General features: G+C 51.3%; 2 protein-coding genes and 1 long non-coding RNA gene across 3 annotated transcripts in view; 2 read left to right on the forward strand and 1 right to left on the reverse strand.

Annotated features, from left to right (window-relative positions):
• Nucleotides 1-1,070: 1,070 nt before the first annotated feature.
• On the forward strand, nucleotides 1,071-16,102 carry DVL2 (dishevelled segment polarity protein 2). The gene is made up of 15 exons (XM_083410274.1): nucleotides 1,071-1,277; nucleotides 2,394-2,463; nucleotides 2,890-3,044; nucleotides 3,766-3,875; nucleotides 4,007-4,139; nucleotides 5,179-5,269; nucleotides 5,540-5,609; nucleotides 7,619-7,758; nucleotides 7,891-7,967; nucleotides 8,056-8,123; nucleotides 8,429-8,563; nucleotides 10,586-10,717; nucleotides 10,883-11,059; nucleotides 13,345-13,569; nucleotides 14,810-16,102. The coding sequence occupies exons 1-15, from the start codon at nucleotides 1,102-1,104 to the stop codon at nucleotides 15,292-15,294; spliced, it is 2,244 nt and encodes a 747-aa protein (XP_083266400.1). The 5' UTR covers nucleotides 1,071-1,101; the 3' UTR covers nucleotides 15,295-16,102.
• On the reverse strand, nucleotides 15,718-18,373 carry LOC310663221. The gene is made up of 2 exons (XR_014504398.1): nucleotides 16,850-18,373; nucleotides 15,718-16,583 (listed from the first exon to the last, which is right to left on the reverse strand). It is a non-coding gene; the product is annotated as an uncharacterized lncRNA (long non-coding RNA).
• Nucleotides 18,374-21,288: 2,915 nt separating this feature from the next.
• The window catches only part of ACADVL (acyl-CoA dehydrogenase very long chain), a 35,444-nt gene continuing 33,320 nt past the window's right edge, over nucleotides 21,289-23,412 (forward strand). Inside the window, exons 1-2 of the mRNA XM_083410331.1 lie at nucleotides 21,289-21,478; nucleotides 22,276-22,354. Of these exons, the coding sequence (XP_083266457.1) occupies nucleotides 21,414-21,478; nucleotides 22,276-22,354 (144 nt within the window). The 5' untranslated portion in view covers nucleotides 21,289-21,413. The remainder of the gene's footprint in view (nucleotides 21,479-22,275; nucleotides 22,355-23,412) is intronic.

The following is a 23,412-nucleotide window of genomic DNA, read 5'->3' on the forward strand; positions in this document are numbered from 1 at the left end:
GTTTGGATTTGATATCCCTCTTTATCACTACCCTAGGGAGTCTCAAACTGGCTCACAATCTACTTTCCCTTCCTCCCCCACAACAAACACTCTGTGAGGTGAGTGAGGCTGAGAGACTTCAAGAATTGTGACTGGCCCAAGGTCACCCAGCAGCTGCAGGTGGAAGAGCGGGGAATCGAACCCGGTTCCTCAGATTACGAGTCCACCGCTCTTAACTACTACACCACACTGGCCATTGATCCTTGTGCAAAAGAACTTTGGCAGGGTCTGATGTTTGTGTGGATCTGTGGACTTTCTGCTGTGGCCAAGCATTGCTTGCTGAGCAGCTGGCCTATACTGCCTCCCAGGCCCCCTTTAATCCCAGCACCAAATACTAGGTCACCTCCCGATCTATGAAAGGAAAAGCCTCTGAGCATTTTTTCCAGCGCGGCTCCTGAGCATGTGCAGAGTTCCTGACACCGCCAGAGGCCCCTCCCCCTCCCCAGGGAGCCGTCAGTCCCGCGCTCACGTGACAGGAGGCTGTTCCTGCCGGAGGACAAAGACGGGGAATGTCTTTTCCCCTCCTTCCGCCCTCCCCTTCCGGGGCGTCACGAACTTCCGCCTCCCCTCATGCCCCGCGGCGTGCCGCGTCATTGCGTGGGCGCGAGGCTCACGTGACCGGGGCCTCCGAACGCGGCTCTCGAGCACGTGACCCCTTCCTCCCGCGGTTGGCCCAATCAAGGGCAGGGGCGGGGGGAGAAGGGACCGTCACGTGGCGCGTCGGCGACACCGCCTTCCCCTCACGTCTGTTTATGCCTAGTGGGAGGAGGACGGCGACGGGGGAGTGGAACGTGATGACGTAGGGACGCGCCGGGAAACGCTGCCGCTGCGCGAGGGGAGTCTCGCTCCGCGCTCCCCGCCTGCCCTCTTCCCCCCCCCCCGCCCCTCCGCCTCCTCCGAACGTTCTCTCCCCGCCTCCTCCCACGTCGGCCGTTTTCTGCCCGTCTGGCGGCGCGCGGGAGCTGATTGGTGGGCGGGGCGGGCGGGCGCGCGGTTGCCATGGCGCTGGCGGCGGGCCCCGGGCCTGGCTGTGGCGGCGGGGCGGCGGCGGCGGCGGCAGCGATGCCGGGGCCGGCGGCGGGGGAGACGAAGGTGATTTACCACCTGGACGAGGAGGAGACGCCCTACCTGGTCAAGATCCCAGTCCCGGCCGAGCGCATCACTCTGGGCCACGTCAAGGCGGCCCTCGCCCGGCCGGGAGCCAAGTACTTCTTCAAGAGCATGGACCAGGACTTCGGGTACGCGACCCCGGAGAGGAAGGGGAGGAGGAAGAAGGGCCCGCCTCCCGGCCTCCCCCCGCGCAAGGAGAGAGAGAGACCTCGAGGGGAAGGGACCCAGGCGTCCGAGAGAGGGAGAGGCACGCCCCCCCCCAGCTCCAAGGGACCCAGGCGTCCGAGAGAGGGAGAGGCACGCCCACCCCCTCTGCTCCAAGGGACCCAGGCGTCCGAGAGAGGGAGAGGCACGCCCACCCTCTCAGCTCCTGGGGACCCAGGCGTCCGAGAGAGGGAGAGGCACGCCCACCCCCTCTGCTCCAAGGGACCCAGGCGTCCGAGAGAGGGAGAGGCACGCCCGCCCCCTCAGCTCTTTGGGACCCAGGCGTCCGAGAGAGGGAGAGGCACGCCCACCCCCTCAGCTCCTTGGACCCAGGCGTCCGAGAGAGGGAGGGGCACGCCCGTCCCCTCAGCTCCTGGGGACCCAGGCGTCCTGGCACACCTTTGTGGTCACCCAGGTGCTTGGCAGAAGGCCCTCCCCTCACACCATAGGTGCAAACGCACCCACAAAATTCCCCATCCAAGGGCCGAGCACCCACACACTTCTGTGCCAGGGTCGAGGGGCCAACCTGGCCCTCCTGCCTCACACCAGATGACCCTGAGAAAGGGGCTCTGTTGTTCTTGAGGATGAGTATCTTGCCCTCCTTAAGGGGTCTGGGAGACAGCCCTGCCCCCGGCCACACACTTCACAGAGACACCAGGCACCTGGGAGAGAAAGGACACCCACCTTTCATTGCATCCGGCCAGTGGTCCATCTAGCTCAGTAGGGTCAGCACTGACTGGCAATAACTCTGCCAGGAGACGTTCCCAGGTTTACCTGGAGATGCTGCCGTGGGTTGACCTTTTGCAGTGAAATTAGATGCTCCTACCGCTGAGATGTGGCCTTCTGGGAGGCAGGATCCACCCCATCTCCCCCCACCCTCCCACAGGCACCCAGAGCACGCCCTTTCTGCACTTTGGGGTGCTTCGAGTGGCTTCCCGCTGCTTCATAGTTGGGAGTCCCAGGGGCCACAAGCATCTTGTCGCTTCTTGCTCCTCGGAAGCCCCCTTTCCTGATTCCCTTTTCTCTTCCTTCTGCTGAAGGGTTGTGAAGGAGGAGATCTCCGATGACAACGCAAAGCTCCCTTGCTTCAATGGCAGAGTCGTTTCCTGGGTATGAAGTTGGCACATCGTCTCGCTGTGGGCACCCTCCCTACCCTAGACCTAACTGTGGGTTGGCTTTAGGCCACAGGTCTGGGGTCTTGCTTTGGCTCTGGGCTCAACAGTGGCGGCCTCCTACCCTCAAGCCCTGCTTATGAGCTTCCTGGAGGCATCTAGCTGGCCTTCTCCTTTGCCACAGCCATGCTGGCTGGATCTGGTGGGGAGTTCTAGTCCAAAACATCTGGAGGGGCTTGTGAGAGGCAAGCCTAGCAGAAGCCTTTGGCCTCATCCAGCAGGGCCCATTTCCTCTACTTGAATTCCTGTCATTTGGCTTCTGAGGGTTTATTTAGCGCCCAAACAGGTGGTCAGTCTTTGGGGAGGTTAGGATGGTGGATGATTACATGTTCCTCATTTTACCTTCTCCTTTTCCCTGTCACAGCTTGTGTCTTCTGAGAACCCCCAGCCTGAGCTCCCTCCCCCTCCCCCTCCTCCCATAGAGGTACGACCAGAACCTTCGCCACCTCCACCGCCACTTCCTCCGTTGCCCGTGGAGCGGACTAGTGGCATTGGGGATTCCCGACCCCCTTCCTTCCAGTGAGTAAGGGGAGACTGAATGTCGGCTTTGGGGTTTACTGCTGGGTGGCTGTGCAGTGTTTCTGAGTACCATTTGCTGGAAACCACAAGGAAGGTACTCTTGTGCTCAAGTCCTGCTTGCAGGTTTCCCATAATAAGCTTCTGGTTGGCCACTGTGAGAACAGGGTGTTGGACTAGATGGCTCATTGGCCTGATCCAGCAAGTTATTCCTATGTTCTTACAGTGTTTGACTACTGCATGCTGCATAAATGGAAATGCTATTTATTAGATTTATACTTTTGTCTTCCCCCAAAGGAGCCCAGATCATATATCTGTGGAGTTCTTCAGGAAATTTCACAGAGCCGAGTTCACATTTTCTAATTCAGATTTATTAACAAGGCAACCAAATGTAGGTTGTGGTCAAACAGAAGCATACAAACGTAAATTATACGTAATAACTATACATCAATATAAAATCTTGGTCTGTACAATATATTTTTGTTTTATTTGTTAAATTTGTATCTTAATCCAAAGATCACGGCGTGGTTCATAACATTAAAACACAACATGAGAACAAAAAAAATACTTTATCCGATAGGTTTTGCTTTTCTGAGCCAAGCTAGAGGGGGATGTATTTGAGGGTTTCCTGAATGAGGGACTTGGGGAGGTGCCCATTCTTAAACTCTGGTAGGTACTGTTGTGATACAATTCAGTGGTAGAGGCCCTTTCCCTTACTTTGCAGCCCAAACATCTCCAGCAGCCATGAGAACCTGGACCACGAAACTGAGACGGAGTCCGTTGTGTCGCTGAGGCGGGAGCGGCCACGCCGCAGGGAGAGCATGGAGCACGGAGGTCAGTGGCCCCCTGGGAGCACAAACTCCGGGGTCTCTGTGGGCTGCAGGGGAGGGTGTGCGTGTGTGTGAAGTGGCCGTTTTGTGAGTCCACCTTACGCTTCTCTCCTTGCCTTTAAAATGAATAATTAGGTGGGCACCGGCTAAACGGGCAGTCCCGCTTGGAGCGGCACCTGGCTGGGTACGAGAGCTCCTCCACCCTGCTGACCAGCGAACTGGAGACCACCAGCCTCTGTGACTCAGACGACGATGACACCATGAGCAGGTGAGGGGCAGAAATGGGCTGGCATTTTCGGTTGCGGGTAGCCAGTGGGTCCTTCCCCTTGGAAGTGCTTCTCCTGGAATCTGTGGAGGGTGGGGGCTCCTCTGAAACAAGTCTTGCTTTTCAGGGGGTCTTGGGGCTCTTCCTGTCCCGCAGTCTCCTCAAGAGCGTTGCAAAGTCAGGAACGCTCCCCTCCTGGCCCAAGGCAGTGTGGTGTAGTGGTTAGAGTGTCTGACTAGGATGTGGGAGAGACCAGGGTTCAAATCGCCACTCACCCAGGGAATTCACTGGGGACCTTGAGCCAGCCATCACCTCTTAGCCTAGCCTACCTCCCGGAGCTGTCCCTGGTGCCAAGAAGATGAAAGGTGGGATTTGCCTCACGTGAGGCTGGGAAGTGGCGAGATCCGCCCAGGTTCAGGGTGTCAAGGAAGGAAGAGCCCTGACATCTAGCGGGAGTGAAACATGCTCGCAATATAATATGGCATAGAGAATACAGACAACATATCTTAAGTTAATCGTTATAATATAATGCAGTTATTGAGGAAATGAAGGACCCATGCTGAGAGAGACGGACGTCTTAAAGGATGGAATAACTTAATTCTGTTTATATTTATATTATTATATTATATTTATATATTTGTTATATTCTGTTTATATTTATATTTTTTGGTAACATTTTGCTTTCTGTGTAACATATTTCTGCAAGTTGGTGGATGGTGTGTTTTCTTTTTACTTATGTGATGCAATAGTTAAATTCAATAAAATATACCGTATGTTTCAGTGTATAAGACTAGGTTTTTTCCTTTAAAAATAATGTCAAAAATTAGGGGGCGTCTTATACACGGGGGGCATCTCCCCTCATTTTCTTCAATCTGAGTCCCCCCAAATTGGGGGCGTCTTATACATATGAGGCGTCTTATAGACGGAAAAACGTGGTGTGTACACACACACACACACACACACACACACACAGACCTTGCTGCCATTGCATCCCTGGCCTGGCAGTTGGGCTTGAGGGTCTTTCCCCCTCTTTCCTGCGCAGGTTCAGCAGCTCCACAGAGCAGAGCAGCGCCTCTCGCCTCCTCAAGCGCCACCGTAGGCGGCGGAAGCAGCGCCCGCCACGTCTCGAGCGGGTAGGTTGGCATGGGGGGTCTGCAGTGGCCGTGCGGGTTGCTGTTCCACAGACGATGGAGGAGGCAGGATCTCTTGTCTTGCATGGAGGGGGAGAGGAATAAGCTTCTGGGAGGGTGGGGCTGATCCTCACTCTGATTCCCCCTTTGCTTGAGGGTTTCCAACAGGCGTCTTGTTGGCTGCTGTGCTGCAGTAGGTGGGCCGCTGGCCTGATCCTGCAGCCAGGCTCTCCTGAGGTCCCTCTGCTCACTCCTTTCCAACTCTTCTTTCAGACTTCGTCCTTCAGCAGTGTCACCGACTCAACCATGTCTCTCAACATCATCACCGTTACCCTGAACATGGGTAAGGGCAGTGCTTTTTTCCTGGGGGACACAGGGGAGTCTAAGTTTGGCCTCATTGAGGGGCAGTATTTCAATACAGTGGTACTTTGGTTCTCAGACTTAATCCGTTCCGGAAGTCGGTTCCAAAACCAAAGTGTTCCAAAACCAAGGTGCGCTTTCCCATAGAAAGTAATGCAGAATGGATTAATCAATTCCAGACTTTTAAAAACAACCCCTAAAACGGCAATTTAACATGGATTTTACTATCTAATGAGACCATTGAGCCATAAAATGAAAGCAATACTGCAGTCATATAATCAATCGATCAGTGGCTGAACTGGGTTCCACACAGTCACACACAAAAAAGAGCCACAAAAACGCAAAATAAATAGCAAAAGCAGACAGACCTCAGCGTAACACTCAAAACGGAAGCGTGGCACTCAAATCGGAAGCATAACCTCAAAATGGAGCACATTCGACTTCTGAAAAAAGTTCGCAAACTGGAACACTTCTGGGTTTGCAGTGTTTGGGTTGCAAGTTGTTTGAGAACCGAGGTACCACTGTATGAGTAGGAAAATGAGAGTACCCCTAAACATTTTTAAGGAAAAAAAGCACTGGGTAAGGGAGCGATCGGGGGATGTTTGTGTGAGGTGAGAGAGAGACTTGAAATAGAAAGGGTGAGAGGCCAAAATGGGGGATTGCAGGGGCAATGGAAGGCAGGGCTGTGCATGTGAGCAAATCACTATAAGGGAGAGGGTTGAAGTCTGTAGGCTGGCTAGCTGAACAGCAAAATGCCAGAACAGGCATTTTTAAGCCACACTGCAAGCAGAGTTCTTCTGGTGGGCATAGCATCTCCTCTCCACTTTTATGAGAAAGTAAGGCAGGAATCTGCCAGGGGGGGTTTAAGGGATAGATCAGGGGTGGGGGAGCCTGTGCGCCACCCCAAGTTCGTTGGACTCTCAACTCCCACCCGACCCAGCCAGCAGGGCCAACGCTAAGGGATGATGGGGGGGCGTAACCACATCTGGCTCCTCTCACGTTGACTTGGGTGGTCCACCAACCCTCCTCTCCAGATCTGCCATCCTCAGTTTCTTCATGTATTACAATGGTGTCCAAAGAGGGCCAGATTTGATGAAGTGAAGGGCTGGGGGGGCCGACCGAAGTTGTTGACCTTCTTTTAGGATTGAAGTTGTTGAGCTTGTTTTTAGGTTGTTTGAAGTTGTTAAGGGTTTTTTTTTGGATTTTTACCCCAGGAAATAAACAGGGGCCAGATTAAACCGACCGGTGTGCCCCCGAAACAGACTTTGGACATGCCTGATTTATTAGAATTATTTGTTATCGTTTATTAGAATCATTGGAAGGGACCCAATGACAAACTGGAACGTGTCCAGAGGAGGGCAACCGAAATGGTCAAAGGCCTGGAAACGATGCCTTATGAGGAACGGCTAAGGGAGCTGGGCATGTTTAGCCTGGAGAAGAGGAGGTTAAGGGGTGATATGATAGCCATGTTCAAATATATAAAAGGATGTCACCTAGAGGAGGGAGAAAGGTTGTTTTCTGCTGCTCCAGAGAAGCGGACACGGAGCAATGGATCCAAACTACAAGAAAGAAGATTCCACCTAAACCTTAGGAAGAACTTCCTGACAGTAAGAGCTGTTTGACAGTGGAATTTGCTGCCAAGGAGTGTGGTGGAGTCTCCTTCTTTGGAGGTCTTTAAGCAGAGGCTTGACAACCATATGTCAGGAGTGCTCTGATGGTGTTTCCTGCTTGGCAGGGGGTTGGACTCGATGGCCCTTGTGGCCTCTTCCAACTCTATGATTCTATGATTCTATGATTCTATTCTATGATTCTATGACCCCAAGGGTTGTCCAGTCCAACTCCCTGCCCTGCAGGAATCACAGCTAAAGAGTGCCCGACAGGTTGCCATCTAGCCTCTGTTTCTAAACCTCCCGTGAAGGAGCACACCACCACCTTCTAGTTAATTGCTGGACTTGACCTCCTTTATTCTCCCCCCGCCTTTGTCCTGAGCAGAAAAGTACAATTTCCTGGGCATCTCCATCGTGGGGCAAAGCAACGAGCGAGGGGACGGGGGCATCTACATTGGCTCCATCATGAAGGGCGGCGCGGTGGCGGCAGACGGACGGATCGAGCCCGGGGACATGCTGTTGCAGGTGAGCCCGTGGCTGCAGGGGGATAGAGGACCCTCCTCAAAACCCTTGGGGGGCTGAGGATGGGGAGAGAGCAGCGCCCCGGAGCCACAGCATTAAGCCGGCCTAGCAGTGCTTGTTTCTCCTCTGCCCCAGGTCAACGACATTAATTTTGAGAACATGAGCAACGACGACGCCGTGAGGGTCTTGCGGGAGATTGTCCACAAGCCGGGGTGAGTGGGCTTTTCCTCGGGCACCCTCTTGAGCGCTGGGCTGCCTTGCGGGGGCAGCCTTGAGCTCACACCTGCCTTTCCTTTGCAGCCCGATTGTGCTGACTGTGGCCAAGTGCTGGGACCCCTCGCCGCAAGGCTATTTCACTCTGCCTAGAAGTAAGTGGCAGACAACTGTGTGTGTGTGTCCCCCCCCCCCAAACCCCCGAGAGGCTTTGCTCTGATTCCGCCAGACCCAAAAGGAGTGAAATGGACTTCCAAGCCATAGCAGGCCACAGATTCCTCTGTCCCCCAAACCTAAGATGTTTTGCCAAACAGCCGGGCCTGCATAGGCAGAGTTTGGGATCTGGAAATGTCCTGGTTCTAGGGCCTAGACTCTGGGGTGGGGGAGAGCAGGGCAGGCCGAGAGCCTCGGTTCGCCGGGGAGTTTCCTAAGGCTTCTTCCCTGTCTGTGTTGCGTCCAGATGAGCCAATCCAGCCTATCGACCCAGCGGCTTGGGTGTCCCATTCAGCTGCCCTGACTGGGGCCTTTGCTGCCTACCCTGGGAGCAGTTCGATGAGCACCATCACCTCTGGGACCTCCGTCACTGAGACTGAACGTGAGTGACCCATATCGCTCTGCCCTGATTATTCCCCGGGGGTGGGAGGGAAAACACCAGGAGTCTGCTGCTGGACCACACTGTTGCAGGTTAAAAAATAAACCCAGTGGGAAACCCAGCGGCATGAATGCAATCCCTTATCTGGCGTATTTATTTAAAAGGCAGTTAAAAAGGTAAAGGGACCCCTGACCATTAGGTCCAGTCATGGCCAACTCTTGGGTTGCGGCGCTCATCTTGCTTTCCTGGCCGAGGGAGCCGGGTTACAAAGCGCTTAATATTTTTTATTAAAAAACCTTTAAGCCGTATATAATATAGAAGAGCAAACAGTATTATTTGAGTAAAAATTCAATCTAAATCCAATAAATCAGTGGTGTGAAGCATATTTAAAAGGATAGAAAAGCTAATACGGTGGTACCTTGGTTTAAGAACAGCTTAGTTTATGAACAACTTGGATTAAGAACACTGCAAACCCAGAAGTAGGTGTTTTGGTTTGTGAACTTTGCCTTGGAATAAGAACATGTTTCGCTTCCTGTTGAGTGTGTTCCGTTTGTAAATTGAGTCCCCCACTGCTATGGGAAAGCATGCCTTAGAACGGACTTCCGGAACGGATTATGTTCGTATACCTCGGTTTACGAATCTAGGCATGTGAAGCAGTTTAGTCTTTTGGGTCTGGTAAAGCAAAACGGCTCGTCTTTACAAGGCAGCTGAAGGAATGGATACTTTGCTGCTTCGCGTGTGAGAAGGACTTTCTGTTGGAAATGGCCCTTCTTTGAGTCACCACCTTATAATATTCTGCCGGATGTGATGCTGCGAGCAAAATTTGCCCAGGCAATCCAAGACTTTTGTCCGGGGGCAGGCAGCCTTGGGGTCACCTGGTCCCAGGTTTTTGGATTAATCAGGTTATTAGCCCTGAGGCCTGAATGTTGGAAGATTCAGAAATGAGTACTTGACACAGTGCATAGATAAACTATGGAACTCATTCCATCAGGAGGCAATGAGAGCCACCAACAGGACTCTCAAAGAAGAAGACGAAGAGTTTGGATTTGATATCCCGCCTTTCACTCCCCTTCAGGAGTCTCAAAGCGGCTAACAATCTCCTTTCCCTTCCTCCCCCACAACAAACACTCTGTGAGGTGAGTGGGGCTGAGAGACTTCAGAGAAGTGTGACTGGCCCAAGGTCACCCAGCAGCTGCATGTGGAGGAGCGGGGAATCAAACCCAGTTCACCAGATTACGAGACTACCGCTCTTAACCACTACACCACACTGGCTCTCTCAGTGACTATAGCCAGGATGACTGTGCTTTGCCTCCACAGTTGCTGAAAAACGCAGGAGGAGAGAGAGTTTTTTCTTTTTCTTTTTCTTTCACATTGTTTTTACATGCAGGATTATCTTCAGTCTCCCATCTCACTCTCTTGTTTCTGGGTCATTCGCACCAATTGTCTCATTTGTCTTGCACATCCACAGAAGATCCCAGGATCTGAGCATTTTCCACACCTTTCCCTCAACATTATTTCTTTCGCCCCACCCTCCCCCCAAAATACATTTAATTGAGTGTTAATAATGACAGGCAGCTGCAGAAAAGAAAGAAGTGAAAGAAAAATGAGTTTTTAAAAAAGCTTAGTCGTCACAATTGTCAATAAAGAAATAGTTCAGCTCTGCAATTTACTGAGTCAGTGGTAGAACATTCCAAGAGGAAAGGGGCATTGTGGCCCATGATTTTTACAAAGAGCTCCATAGTCTGAAGCATAACGATTTCAATATTTTTATTTTAAAATATATATATAGAAAAAGTAGACACTCTGATAGACCTGTGGGACTTGAGCTGCTGCGTCTGCCGTTTGGTCTGATTTTATTTTATATGCCAAGAAGACAATCTGGAGCGCGTTGGCCCCTGGGCACTTTTAGTTGCTGCAGAAAAATGATGCCTCAGCTCCCCTGGGGGAAAGCTCGCTCGGGATCTCGCATCCCAGGGAGTTTGACGGAGGTCTCTCTTTCCCTTTCCCCCATCGTCCGACATTCAGGCTTTGACGACTTCAACCTGTCCATCCACACCGACATGGCCTCCGTCACCAAGGCCATGGCTTCCCCAGAGTCGGGCCTGGAGGTCCGCGACCGCATGTGGCTGAAGATCACCATCCCCAACGCTTTCCTAGGTACCGTGCTGAGGAGCGGGGCAGGCGGGAGGGAGGGTGGAAAGGCGGCAGGGAGTGGGATGCCCCTCCCCAGGCCCTGAAGCGTGGGACCCATGCAGCCCTCTGTGGCAGCCTACCTGGCCCACCCCGGCTCTCTCCCTCACCCCTGTCGCCCACCCCTCCCAGGCTCGGATGTGGTGGACTGGCTGTACCACCACGTGGAGGGCTTCCAGGACCGCCGAGAGGCCCGCAAGTACGCTAGCAACCTCCTGAAGGCTGGCTTCATCCGCCACACGGTCAACAAGATCACCTTCTCCGAGCAGTGCTACTACATCTTCGGAGACTTCAGCGGCTGCGAAAACTGTAAGGAGGAAAAGGCTTTGCTCAGAACTGTAGCTGTGCTCCAGCCTTCCCCAGGCTCTGTCTGTCTTCCTTCCTTTCTCCTTCTCTTTCTCTTTCTCTTTTTCTTTCTCTGTCTCTCTTTCTGTTCTGAATTACAACTCCCATCATCCCCAACCCATGTGGATGTATAACAATGCACCTGTTGGAAGTTGTAGTCAAAAACACCTGGAACCAAACCCACATTCCTAATGGGAGGGCAGCGGTGAAGGTTGCTTGAAGTGCAAGGAAACATGGTCCAGACATGCTCAGAGGCACCCTGTTCTGAATTCCTTCAAACAGGTTCTGGCCATTCAACCTGGATGGCCCTCAGCCCAAGAGAAGAGATGATTAAGGCAATAATAATAATAATAATACTGTAATAGTAATACTAGTAATAACAACAACAGTAATAATAAATTTTATTTGTACCCCGCCCTCCCCGGCAGAGACCGGGCTCAGGGTGGCTAACATCAGGTATAAAAACAATTCATTAAAATACAACTTAAAAACAAGATTAAAGTACAACATTAAAATGCAGCCTCATTTCAGTAGAAACTCAAAAAATTTTTGGGGATGAAAATGTCAAATCTTCACCAAGGCCAACTATCCAGACTGGTCCTACATGGGCCAGAAAAAAGCCAGGGAAGTCCCCAAATAGGAGTTCCATCACAGAAGGAAAATGGAAAAAGGAAAGAGGGGGACAGGATCAAGTTGATTCCAAGTTAAAGGCCAGGTGGAACAACTTTGTCATACAGGCCCTGCGGAAAGAAATCAGTTCCTGCAGGGCCCTGGTCTCATGAGACAAGGGATGGAAACATCTGTGCTGGTGGGAGTTGTTGTCGGAAACATCTGGAGGGTGCCAGCTTTGGGGAGGGGGGCGAGAAGGCCGCTGTGTTCTCTGTTTGCCGGATCTCACACCCGCACTGCCTTTGCCCGCCTGATCTGCTTGAAGCTTTCAGTTTGGCCTCTGCCTTGTTGCCGAAAGCCCTGAAGCTGGTCACAGCTGCGGACTTTGTTGAATTTTCTGTGTGCTCCGTCCCACAGTTTGCCAGGCCGTGGAATACAAACGCACACTAAATTGCACTGCTGAATTAGACCGTGTGGTCAGTCCAAGCCAGCTCAGCTGAGATGGTCTTGGGTTCCTCCTAGGCAGGCTGTAACATGGGAGAGTCCTGTTGTTGTTGTTGTTTAGTCATTTAGTCGTGTCCGCCTCTTCGTGACCCCCTGGACCAGAGCACGCCAGGCCCTCCTGTCTTCCACTGCCTCCCGCAGTTTGGTCAAACTCATGCTGGTCACTTCGAGAACACTGTCCCACCATCTCGTCCTCCGTCCTCCCCTTCTCCTTGGGCCCTCCATCTTTCCCAACATCAGGGTCCTTTCCAGGGAGTCTTCTCTTCTCATGAGGAGGCCAAAGTATTGGAGCCTCAGCTTCATGATCTGGGAGAGTCCTAAGGAGGAGAATAACACAGGTTGTTTTAGTTGCTAAATCTCTCCCTCTGCCCTGTTTAATTGTCTTCAGGAATGATCTGTGCCTCATTCCTTTCCATTCCACCTTTTTTAAAAAAATAATAATTTTTATTTGTTTTTCATTTACAACAATCCAATAGCAGCTTCATTATAACAATGCCAAATTATAATGCAAATATAATCCTAATACAAATCATTCAAATGCCAAATTCCATAATTTCAGTGGCCCCCCCCCCGCATGCTAGAATTGATGGTTTGACGGTTTACTTTATTTCTGCGTTGCGAAATCTTACATTCCTGTCATGATAGTAATCCTTTATACAACAGCTGCAATATTCATAACTTCTATTCTTGTTGATGCATTAATTTATAAGTCTACAACCGAAGATCTCTTACCGTATCCGTGTTCTTCCTGTGTGTGACATTTATTCTGTCTGCGATGTTTCTTCCTGTCCTTTCCATTCCATCCTTAGCCCCCTCGCTGTTCTGCTTGATAGCCGAAAGCCAGTTTAGTGCCTTGCTCTGGGCTGCCTCTTTGCATGCAGGAGGGAGAGCTATCGATGGCCGCTAACCATGGTGGTTGTGGTCTTTCTGAATTCCAGTTTCAGGAAACCACCGGAGCAGGGGAGAGGGCTCTTTCTGGTCGGATCCTGCTTTCGGGTTTCCCTCTGCTTGGTCCCTGTGAGAACAGGGTGCTGGACTAGATGGGCCCGATCCAGCTGCCCGTCTCTTTACATTTTCTCCACTTGGATGGACTCCTCATTCCCGGTTTCCTCCTCTTCTTCCTCCTCCTCCTCCAGACATGGCCAACCTCTCCCTCAACGACAACGACGGCTCCAGCGGCGCCTCCGACCAGGACACGCTGGCCCCGCTGCCCTTGCCGGGCGCCACCCCCTGGCCTCTGATGCCCACCTTCTCCTACCAGTACCCGGCGCCCCACCCCTACAGCCCCCAGCCCCCGCCTTACCATGAGCTCTCTTCCTACAGCTACGGCATGGGGAGTGCCGGCAGCCAGCACAGCGAAGGTACGGGGGGGGGGGGAGCAGCCCTGGATCTCGTCTGGCCCTTTTATTGTGTTTGCAAATGGCCCTCGCTCAGAATCATAGGAGAGTTGGAAGGGTCATCTAGCACGAGCCCCAGCGATGCAGGAATCTTTTGCCGAACGTGGGGTTCAAACTCTCCACCCTGAGATTAAGAGTGTCAGGCTCTTCCGACTGCTATATTGGGGTATCAGGGCTGCGGGCTGCCCAGTGGAAGCTGTTGGGTCCCCCAGTTGGGACAAGCAGTTCCCAGCCTTGAGTGATGCCCAGTCACCAGCAAGGGCCCTTCGGGATTCTCTGGATGAATGAGTGAAGGTCCTGTGTGAGTGTCTGGAAGTGGTTGGAGGATGGATGGCGGCTAACAGATTGAGGCTGAATCCTGACAAGACAGAAGTACAGTTTTGGGGGTGCGGGTGTAGGGGACTCCCTGGTCCTGAATGGGGCAACTGTGCCCCTGAAGGACCAGGTGCGCAGCCTGGGATTCATTTTGAACTCATCGCTGTCCATGGAGATGCAGGTCAGTTCTGTGTCCAGGGCAGCTGTCTACCAGCTGGATGAGACCCTCCCTGCCCGCAGACTGTCTCTCCAGAGTGGTGCATGCTCTGGTTATCACCTGCTTGGACTGCTGCAATGCGCTCTATGTGGGGCTACCTTTGAAGGTGACCCGGAAACTACAACTAATCCAGAATGCGGCAGCTAGACTGGTGACTGGGAGACCATGTAACACCGGTCTTGAGAGACCTACACTGGCTCCCAGTAAGTTTCTGAGCACAATTCAAAGCGTTGGTGCTGAGCTTGAAAGCCCTAAACGGCCTCAAAGGCCCAGTATACTTGAAGGAGCGTCTCCACCCCCATCATTCAGCCCAAACACTGAGGTCCAGCTCCAAGGGCGTTCCGGCGGTTCCCTCCCTGCAAGAAGTGAGGTTGCAGGGAACCAGGCAGAGGGCCTTCTCTGTAGTGGCACCCGCCCTTTGGCACAACCTTCCATCTCATGTCAAGGAAATAAACAACTATTTGACTTTTAGAAGACATCTGAAGGCAGCCCTGTTTAGGGAAGCTTTTAATGTTTGATGTTTTATCTTGCTTTTAATATTCCATTGGGAGACACACTGCATTGTTCCTTGAGACGGACAGCTGCCAGCAACAACTAAGTATTATTATTAGAGAGTGGGTAAGCATTGCTGCCCCTGACTTACATGCCTCTTCTCCCCCTTCTTTTCTGCAGGCAGCCGGAGCAGTGGGTCAAACCGCAGTGATGGCGGAGGCGGTGGCAGTGGGGCCGGCCGAGGGGCCGGCAAGCCCAAGGAGGAGAAGGCGGGGGCCGACTCCAAGTCCGGCAGCGGCAGCGAGTCGGAGTACTCCATCCGCAGCGGCAGCCAGCGGGGCGGGGTGACGGTGGGGCCCGGCGGGGAGGGGTCTTCCCAGCGCAGCCAGCACAGCCTGGGGGGCGGCAGCATCCGCTCCCACCACTCCCTCCACGCAGCCTACGCTGCCCCCGGGGGCATCCCCCTGGCTTACAACCCCATGGTGGTCATGATGGTCCCGCCCCCCGCCCCGCCCTCAGCTGCTGCGGCCGCCGCAGCCGTCCAGCCCCCCGGCGCCCCCCCGGTGCGCGACTTGGGCTCGGTGCCCCCTGAGCTCACGGCCAGCCGCCAGTCCTTCCACATGGCCATGGGGAACCCCAGTGAGTTCTTTGTCGACGTGATGTGAACTGAGGCTGGGGGGGTCCTGAGCCCCACCTTGCGCTCACCGCCGTGGCCTCCATCCCCAGAGCCTTCCACAACCCTCTGACCTCTGTCGGGACTTCGTGCCCCCCCTCCCACACACATGCCACAAGAGAGCCTTTTTGATGGACCCAAACGTTTGCTTCTTGCCGCCAGGTGGCACACGCTGTGGTCCTCCGACTCGGCCGGAAGCAATGTGGCCGCCATCCACTTCCGTGGCTCAGCTTAGGGTTCGCGTGACCCACGCCCGCCTTGCCAGCAATTTTTCCTTCACCAGCAGAACCGTTTGCCTTCATCCCGTGATGCCACACGTGGCTTCCGTGGCCGCAGGAGATGGCTTGACGGGTCCTCTCTTGTTTATTGCGTTCAAATGGCTCCGCCTTCCATATTGCGAGCCATCTTTTTTACCTTTTTGTTTTAGTACCGTGGCCGGCTTGGCCACTTTTTAATCATGTGACTCAGGTCTCTAGAATCATGTGACCTCTGCCTCCTGTTTTGTATCTGCCTTGAACTGGTGTCCTCTGAATTTTGGCCCCCCTCGAGTTCCGTGGTCAGGTGGCCGCCTTGGAATGTCACATGACCCAGGGCAAGGGCCCAGGACTTCCTGTCACATGACCTGATCTGTTCTATGGTTTTGTGAGCAGGTGAGCCTCGCTGCCTCCGCTTCTTAGCGGAAGAGCAGATTCATTTGATCCCCATCCCTGCACCCCACTTGATCCCAAAAAACCCGGTGTCAATGAAGTGCTCATTTTGTTTTGTACTGTTACTTTTTTTTTCTATTAAAGAGGAAACTTTCTTAATTTTTTTTTATTCATGTTTTTGGAGTTAAGATGGTTCATTTTTTTTAAAAAAAAAATCTTCCTTTTGTATAAAAGTCTCCTCCCTGCCCCAGATCTCATTTTTACACTACATCCCCGCCCCCAACGTGAGATCATTCTTTTGGGTTTTTTTTTTACCGTGTGTTCCTAACACTACAACTCTTTGCATTTTGAAGGGTTTACAACCAAAGTGTCACTGGCAACGTTTGATTCCAGGGTCGCTGCCAGAATTGTGCTCTTTGCCCTGTTTGTAATAGAAAACGTGTTTGTTTCCTTCGCTGCCTGTTGCTGTTTCAGCTGCTAAAGTTTTCCATCCCGTGCGGGGGGCGGAGGCAACTTGAGGCAAAACCCCAACATCCTTTGCCCCCTGTTTGAATCCCAGGGAAAGACCAGGCCATTGATGTGGGATAGGAGTCCTTTTGGTTCTAGGGCACAGAGTTCAGATTCCATCTTCAGGCTGTATACAGTGGTGCCCCGCAAGACGAATGCCTCGGAAGACGAAAAACTCGCAAGACGAAAGAGTTTTTCGTTTTCTGAGCTGCTTCGCAAGACGGATTTCCCTATGGGCTTGCTTTGCAAGACGAAACGTCTTGCGCCTTTTTTTTTTAAACCGCCAATGCATTCCTACGGGAAACCGTCAATGCACATTGGTGCTTCGCAAGACGAAAAAACTCGTAGAACGAAAAAACTCGCAGAACGAATTAATTTCGTCTTACGGGGCACCACTGTATAATAATTATTTTGTTGGCAGCGGAGACTGGATCCAAAAGTTCTCTTCTGCCAACGAAAGGAGGAATACTTTCTCTGTCATACAAAGGGGGAACTCTTGGATCTAGGCCTGTATCTTGTGTGCGACACTATTGGGGGAAATACGGCTTAGGACTGAAATGCGTCTATTTTGCTCACAGACGTGTCTCCCTCCCCCCCTAAAATTCTTTTTAGAGAGAGAATTCGGTTTTGAAGCCTCTCACTGGGCAGGATCTTCAGGGTTAGAGTTCATGCTTTGCCTTGCGATGTAGGTGGGCAGGAGAACAAACCCCAAAGAATCTCCACTTGCAAACTGTCGCAGTATGCCCTAAAACTAGTTTTTATGGGGTGTGGGCAGATTGTGCCCGCTTTGCTCCTTCCCTCTTGAGCTGGGGAGAAAGAAACCACAATTCCTGCCTTAGTATTATGTCTGACCACAGGGATTGTAGACTCTCTAGCGTTGCCGTATCTTAAGAGCAAAAAAGAGGACAGTCCGAGCCACTGCCAGCCTGAGCTGGGGAAATAGGCATGCGGGTGTGCAGAGCCCCCCCCAAAAAAACCTGGACATTGCCTTTAAAATGGAAAAATCTGGATGGGCATGTTAGCCCCCCAAAAGAGGACATAACCGGGTTTTCCTGGACGTATGGCAACCCTACTTGAGGGACCAAATAAGCCGCCATCCCCTAAGCCAGGAATCTTCATATCTTTAAATCGCAGGAGCGAATTGGGCTCATGCAAAGTCAAGGCCTGGTTTTGTGGCTTTTGGAACACGTGAGTGAATCGGGGTGGGATATTTTGGGATTCAGGGCCTTTCTAACTAGGGACGCCCAGGATAAGAGCTGAGAGCCGAGATTCCTCGACGCTTCCGTCCTCCCGGTTTCAGAAGCCAGGCCAGGGGCTCTTGCAGAACGCAGCCTTTTCCTCACCTGGATGGGAAGGTGGTTTGGCCGGCTGCGCTGCGCCTCTCAGTTTCCACACCCAGGCGCAGAACGTGGATGTTGAAATTTGCCTCTTGTTACCTCCTGAGCGGTGCCAGGTAGTATGTTGGTCTCGCTTCCTGCTCTCTCTTTTAAACTCTCCTGTCGCTGCCCCATCCAGAGTTGTAGCAATTCTATCCCCTGAATCCTGCAGCTTCTCATCCGGGGAAGAAGGGAAAAAGTGGAAGGGAGGAGGAGAGGGATTCAACGCCCCCCCCCCGACTTGCCTCCCTCCCCAAACAGGGTACGAACTTCCTCTTCAATGGTGCTACTGCCTTCCCGCCTGCACGTTCCTGCGAGTCTTTTGTCTCTAGGTTGCAGCAGGAGACACCCCCCTAGGGATTGGGGCCCCTCTCCAGTATTTAGCCCTCCCCTCTCTCTAGGGGCCTGGGTGTGTGTGTGCGTGCGTGTGATCGGTAGCAGATAACTATTTTGTAATAACATATTTATTTTTTAGCTCTTTTGTGTACAAAAAAAAAAAAAACCACCATTCAGTAATAATTAAAAAAACAACCTAATAAAACCAAAGTGTGTCAACTCGTGCGTTTTGTTTACGTGATGCTCGGAGGGGGTGTCTTTTTTTGGGGGGGGTTAAACTGGATGGCAAGATTCGGAATTAGTGCTTCAGGCATCTTGCAGTTCTTTGGCAAAAACCAGTCTTCGATACTCAAGGTCAGGGGTCAGCAAACTTTTTCAGCAGGGAGCCGGTCCACTGTCTCTCAGACCATGTGGGGAGCCAGACTATCTATATATATAAAGAACGAATTCCTATGCCCCAGAAATAACCCAGAGATGCATTTTAAATAAAAGGACACATTCTACTCATGTAAAAACACGCTGATTCCCCGACCGTCCATGGGCCGGATTGAGAAGACGATTGGGCTGGCTCCAGCTCCTGGGCCTTAGTTTGCCTACCCATGCTCAAGGTCAAACTGGAGGGTCAGCAGTTGGCCTACCTTAGAAAGGAAAAAAAGGAAAGTTTTGGGGGAGGGGAGTCCAGGGTGGCTATGGATTAAATTTACGCTGCGTGGGAATGGTTTTTTCCTTCCCCTGTTGGCTGGAAAGTAACAGAACCTCCAATGTTCCTGCTGCAGAATAGGTACTGTATTTTTCGCTCTATAAGACGCACCAGACCACAAGACGCACCTAGTTTTTGGAGGAGGAAAACAAGAAAAAATATATTCTGAATTCAGAAGCCAGAACAGCAAGAGGGATCGCTGTGCAGCGAAAGCAGCAATCCCTCTTGCTGTTCTGGCTTCTGGGATAGCTGTGCAGCCTGCATTCGCTCCATAAGACGCACACACATTTCCCCTTACTTTTTAGGAGGGAAAAAGTGAGTCTTGTAGAGCAAAAAATACAGTAGGTCCCTTCACACTCCAGTCATTTCCTACCAAATTCTGCATGCAAATAGCGCGGGAGCATTTCCCCAAATCAAGAGTGCTTTGCCCTCTTTAAATATATTCCAAGCAAGGAGTGGGAGAAGATACTTTCTAACGGCACAAAGCAAGGTAAATAATGGATCAATTTCAAATGGGATGTTTTGCTGGCAGCAGAATGTTTTGCTGCTTTGGAGCGGCTACAGACTTAGAGAAAAGGAGATTGTCCCATGATATGGGGGGGGGTGTCATGCAGATTTAGCCTCCCCCTCTATTTGTCCCACAAGATAAACTTGCCATTAAATTAGAAGAGTCACACAAGGCAGAATCTGGCCCTACAGGTATCACTAGACTACAATTCCCATCATGCCTGGTTATTGGACATGTCAGTTGGAGCTGATGCGAACTAGTTTCCTCCCAAGAGCTGCCTGGAAGAAGCAGGCCACCCCTTGCAGGTTGATAGGCGGTGGGCACTCTGCACGGGCTCAGTGGCACCATGGTTTATGGCTGCATCTGGCCAAGACAAACAATATCTGAGCCAGAAAGAGGGCGCATGCCAAGTGAAGTGAGAACGCCCTTGTTTAAATTCTGCCTCTTCTTCCCTGCCTTGGGACCCCAACATTATTCTTCAGAGTGGGCTGTGGACCTCGCTTTCTAAGGCCTAGAAACCCCTTGAGCCCGAATCCCCTTGCTTGGTTGTTGGGGAGGGCGGAAACTGGGCATCCTGCCAGGGAGACCCCCGTGTCCCTCTGCACATGGACAGATGCACCCCTGGCTATAGCTTTAAATGAACCAGCATGACACATTGGTTAAGAGTGTCAGACTAGGACCTTGAAGACCAGGTTTCAAATCCTGACTGGTTGACCATCGGCCAGTCGCCGCTTGTCTCAGCCTAACCTACCTCGTAGGGTTGTTGTGGGGAGTAAAATTAGTGGGGTGGAGAACCATGCATGCCAGCTTGAAAGAGAAAAGGTGTAATAAACATAAATCTGCCCTTATTCCCTTCTGGGGGACATGAGCCCTTATAGAGTCCTTTGTAGGTTCTCCATCAGTTGGAGAAAATAAAAGAGGCCAACTAGAGAATATTGAGAAGCAAAGCAGCTCGTAAGCCTGATCTTTAATGATCTGTTGCAACAGGTGCCCCCTTCACATGCAGGAGAGGAGGAGGAGGACCCAGGACAAAGGTGTGTCCGCCCTTATATAGACATTTGAAATTGCCCGCCCTGGAGTCCAAGACCACCCCCAGAAACATCATACATACATCACAGAAAGGGTGGTCTACAGCAGAAATCTGAGTGCTTTGTTTACCTCCTGTCTGGCAGGTTACCTGTTAATGGTCCCTTGATTGGATACCCTGGGAAGCCTGGCCAGTCTTTTGTAATGACAAATACTTATTCCTGAGCCAGGTCACAGGCTCACTCTATTCATACACAGACATACCCTTAAGACAGGATTTGTGAAGGGAAAGACAATGGGGAGGCTTTTCCATTTTCCTTCGACCTTGCAGAGAAATATTTGAGGTTAGTTTGGGAGGGACAAAATGGTTTCAGGACTTTTTCCTGTGGGGTTTCAGACATGTGGTTTATATAGTCAGTTATGAACATTTTTATATACAGAGTGTGTGTACACACACACACACACACATATACATATATGACCTTAATTTTTTTATTTCAGTGGGGTATTAATACAATAAAGCAGTGCTTTTTTCTGGGGAGGGGGTACGCACACCCCTAAACATTTTGCGAATCTAAGTTTGGCCTCATTGAGGGGCATTATTTCAATATGAGTAGGAAAAAGAGACATTTTTTTAGGGGGGGGAAGCACTGCAGTAAAGGAATAAATGCAACAGCCCTAGATTAGCAGGGGGAAGAAATGCACTTTGCATATGCTCAGAGCAGGCCAACTCTCTCCAAAACCCCCCCACCAAAACATGCTTTCTTCCTCTGCTGGGCTAGAAAGGAAAGCCACGTCTCCATGGGAGAAGAAAACTACAACGCCCAGCATGCCCCGGGGCCATGGGTGGGGCAGGAAGTAATTAGCCCTATTTCCCCCCCCACACACACTTATTTGAGCTGATGACCTTGCATAAGGGGAGGGGAGGAGCAAGAGGGAGAAGCAGGCAAACAGAAACTTGCAAGCAGCTCCGAGGCAGAGGCAGGCAGGTCCCATAGACACCCCCCAGCCATGCAGACTTTCAGGCTGCCCCCCAAGTTCTGCTGGAGCCTCCTGCGGCTGAGCAGCCCCCCAGGGTGAGTCAGGACCATGATCAGGGAGGGGGCAGGAAAAGTTGCCTTTTGCTGGGTGTGGGGTGGTGGGGTTTTTTTTTGGGGGGTGGGGCGCTTTGGAAGGGGTGGGGGCTGGTGGGAAAGGGGTTTAGGGGTGCAGAGGATGATGGGGAGATATTGAGTGTGTGGTTCCAGGACCCTACCCATAAGTGGATAATTTTGGGGAGATGGGATGGTGGGGTTACCTGTTGGGGGGCGATAGGTGACAGCTGTGCTTTTTCCCCTTAAAAAAATGTTTGGGGGGGGTACTCTCATTTTGACTCTAGAAAATCTCAATTTTATAGTTCAAATCAGGGGAAGTAAGTACAGTAAATGGACCAAAGTACAAAGATTCACAAAATGTTTAGAGGTACCCCTAGAAAAAAAAGTACTGACTTTGAACTGGTAGGGATTAAACGGAAGAGTCTTAACTGGACTTTGAACAAACGTACAATTATTTGTCGCTGCTTCGAACTTTGCTGTGTTATTACCTTCCCAAGTGGGTCCTGCGGGCTGCTCTTCTGAATAATTCTTTCTATAGGGTCGTGGGGGCCCTGAGGATGGGTTTAAGGAAACCAGGATGTGGGGGCCCTAAAAACAAAATTGGGGACCTCTGCCCCACACCTACAAAACCCCCTTAGAAACTTGGCTGTTTCTAAAAAAATAAAATAATACGTATTTACAACCACAGCCACTTTACCTGGCCAGGTAAAGTCAGGATCCATTTCACTAAGCTACCCTCTTATCCTGAATTATCCCTTGCTTTCCCCCCCCTTTCCCAGGTCTGGTGGGCTCCCGGCTTTGACGTACCCCCCTCCCCACCCAAATGGAAGGAGACTCTATGCTACGCAGACGGCGGAGGTATTTTGGGGGTGCTGGGGGGAGGGGAGCAGGGTCTATTTCTAGTTACGCCTCTTTATTTTAATGGGAATCCCCGATTCTGGTGGATCGGGCCCAGTTTGATGGCTGTGCGAAGGGTTTTTGTTTTTTGTTTTAGCGGGGAGGTTTAAAAAGGTAAGGATTTGTGGGCCGTGTGGCGTGGGACGGTTGTTGGTTCGGGTGCTGGCAAAACAGGTCTGTGAACCTTTTAGCCCTTCCTCTATCGTTACCCAAGACACGTGGCTTCCTAATTTTGACGAATTGCGCACTCATTAATCTCATTTACGCTTGCAACACCCTTTGTTGACGCTTTCTGGGGGAGTGAGTCAGGTTAAGTTATAATAATAATCCGGGCGGCTTCCAATAAAGTGTGAAAAACAATACAACAATATCCCTTCCTCCATGAAGACTAGGAGCATGGTGGGTTTAAAAACAAAAGTAGCTTTTTGAAAGTCAGGCGGATTTTATCCTAGCTCCGTTACGCTCATTGAGAAGCCCAGCAGCTATTGGCCTCGCTTATTCCTTTCATCTTCTCCACTCCACCCTGGAAAAAGAATATATATAAATTCTGAAACCTTGGTGCCCCAAATCCTTTTCAGGTTCCCATGACAGGGAGACCAAAGTTTTTTCCCCCTAGTTGAAGTGCTTTGAAGACAGAGTGTGTCTTTAGGATTTGGTGTCTCTAAAAGGCAACCCTTTCTCACCCAAATGTCTGGAACTGGCATCTATTAACTATACAACCCACAAAAGATGCAATTTGAAGACCCCCTTTTTTTATTATAAACGCTCCACCCCAGAGGCAGCTGCAACCCCACCATGGTGAAATCTACCCACACATTTCTACCACCTCAAACCAGACGGATTTGTAACTTGTCACTTCCAGACGTATATTATTTTATCTCGTAAATACGCTGCTTGCTTGTAGAACAAAGAGCGGTTTACGAAGATGACGGAACAGTGAAATTATCAATAAAAAACGCTTAAAAACGGCTGTTTAAAGCAGTCGGGTAACAATTAAGGTCAGCAATAAGCTTAATTTT

This window comes from Podarcis tiliguerta (assembly GCF_965153285.1).
Source record: "Podarcis tiliguerta genome assembly, chromosome: 13".
Taxonomy (NCBI): domain Eukaryota; kingdom Metazoa; phylum Chordata; class Lepidosauria; order Squamata; family Lacertidae; genus Podarcis; species Podarcis tiliguerta.

Coding starts and splice junctions, on each gene's coding strand:
- DVL2 (XM_083410274.1), top strand. CDS start 1,102: ATGCCGGGGCCGGCGGCGGGGGAGACGAAGGTGATTTACCACCTGGAC. Junction 2,464..2,889: donor ATGGCAGAGTCGTTTCCTGG/GTATGAAGTTGG, acceptor TCCCTGTCACAG/CTTGTGTCTTCTGAGAACCC. Junction 3,876..4,006: donor GGAGAGCATGGAGCACGGAG/GTCAGTGGCCCC, acceptor ATGAATAATTAG/GTGGGCACCGGCTAAACGGG.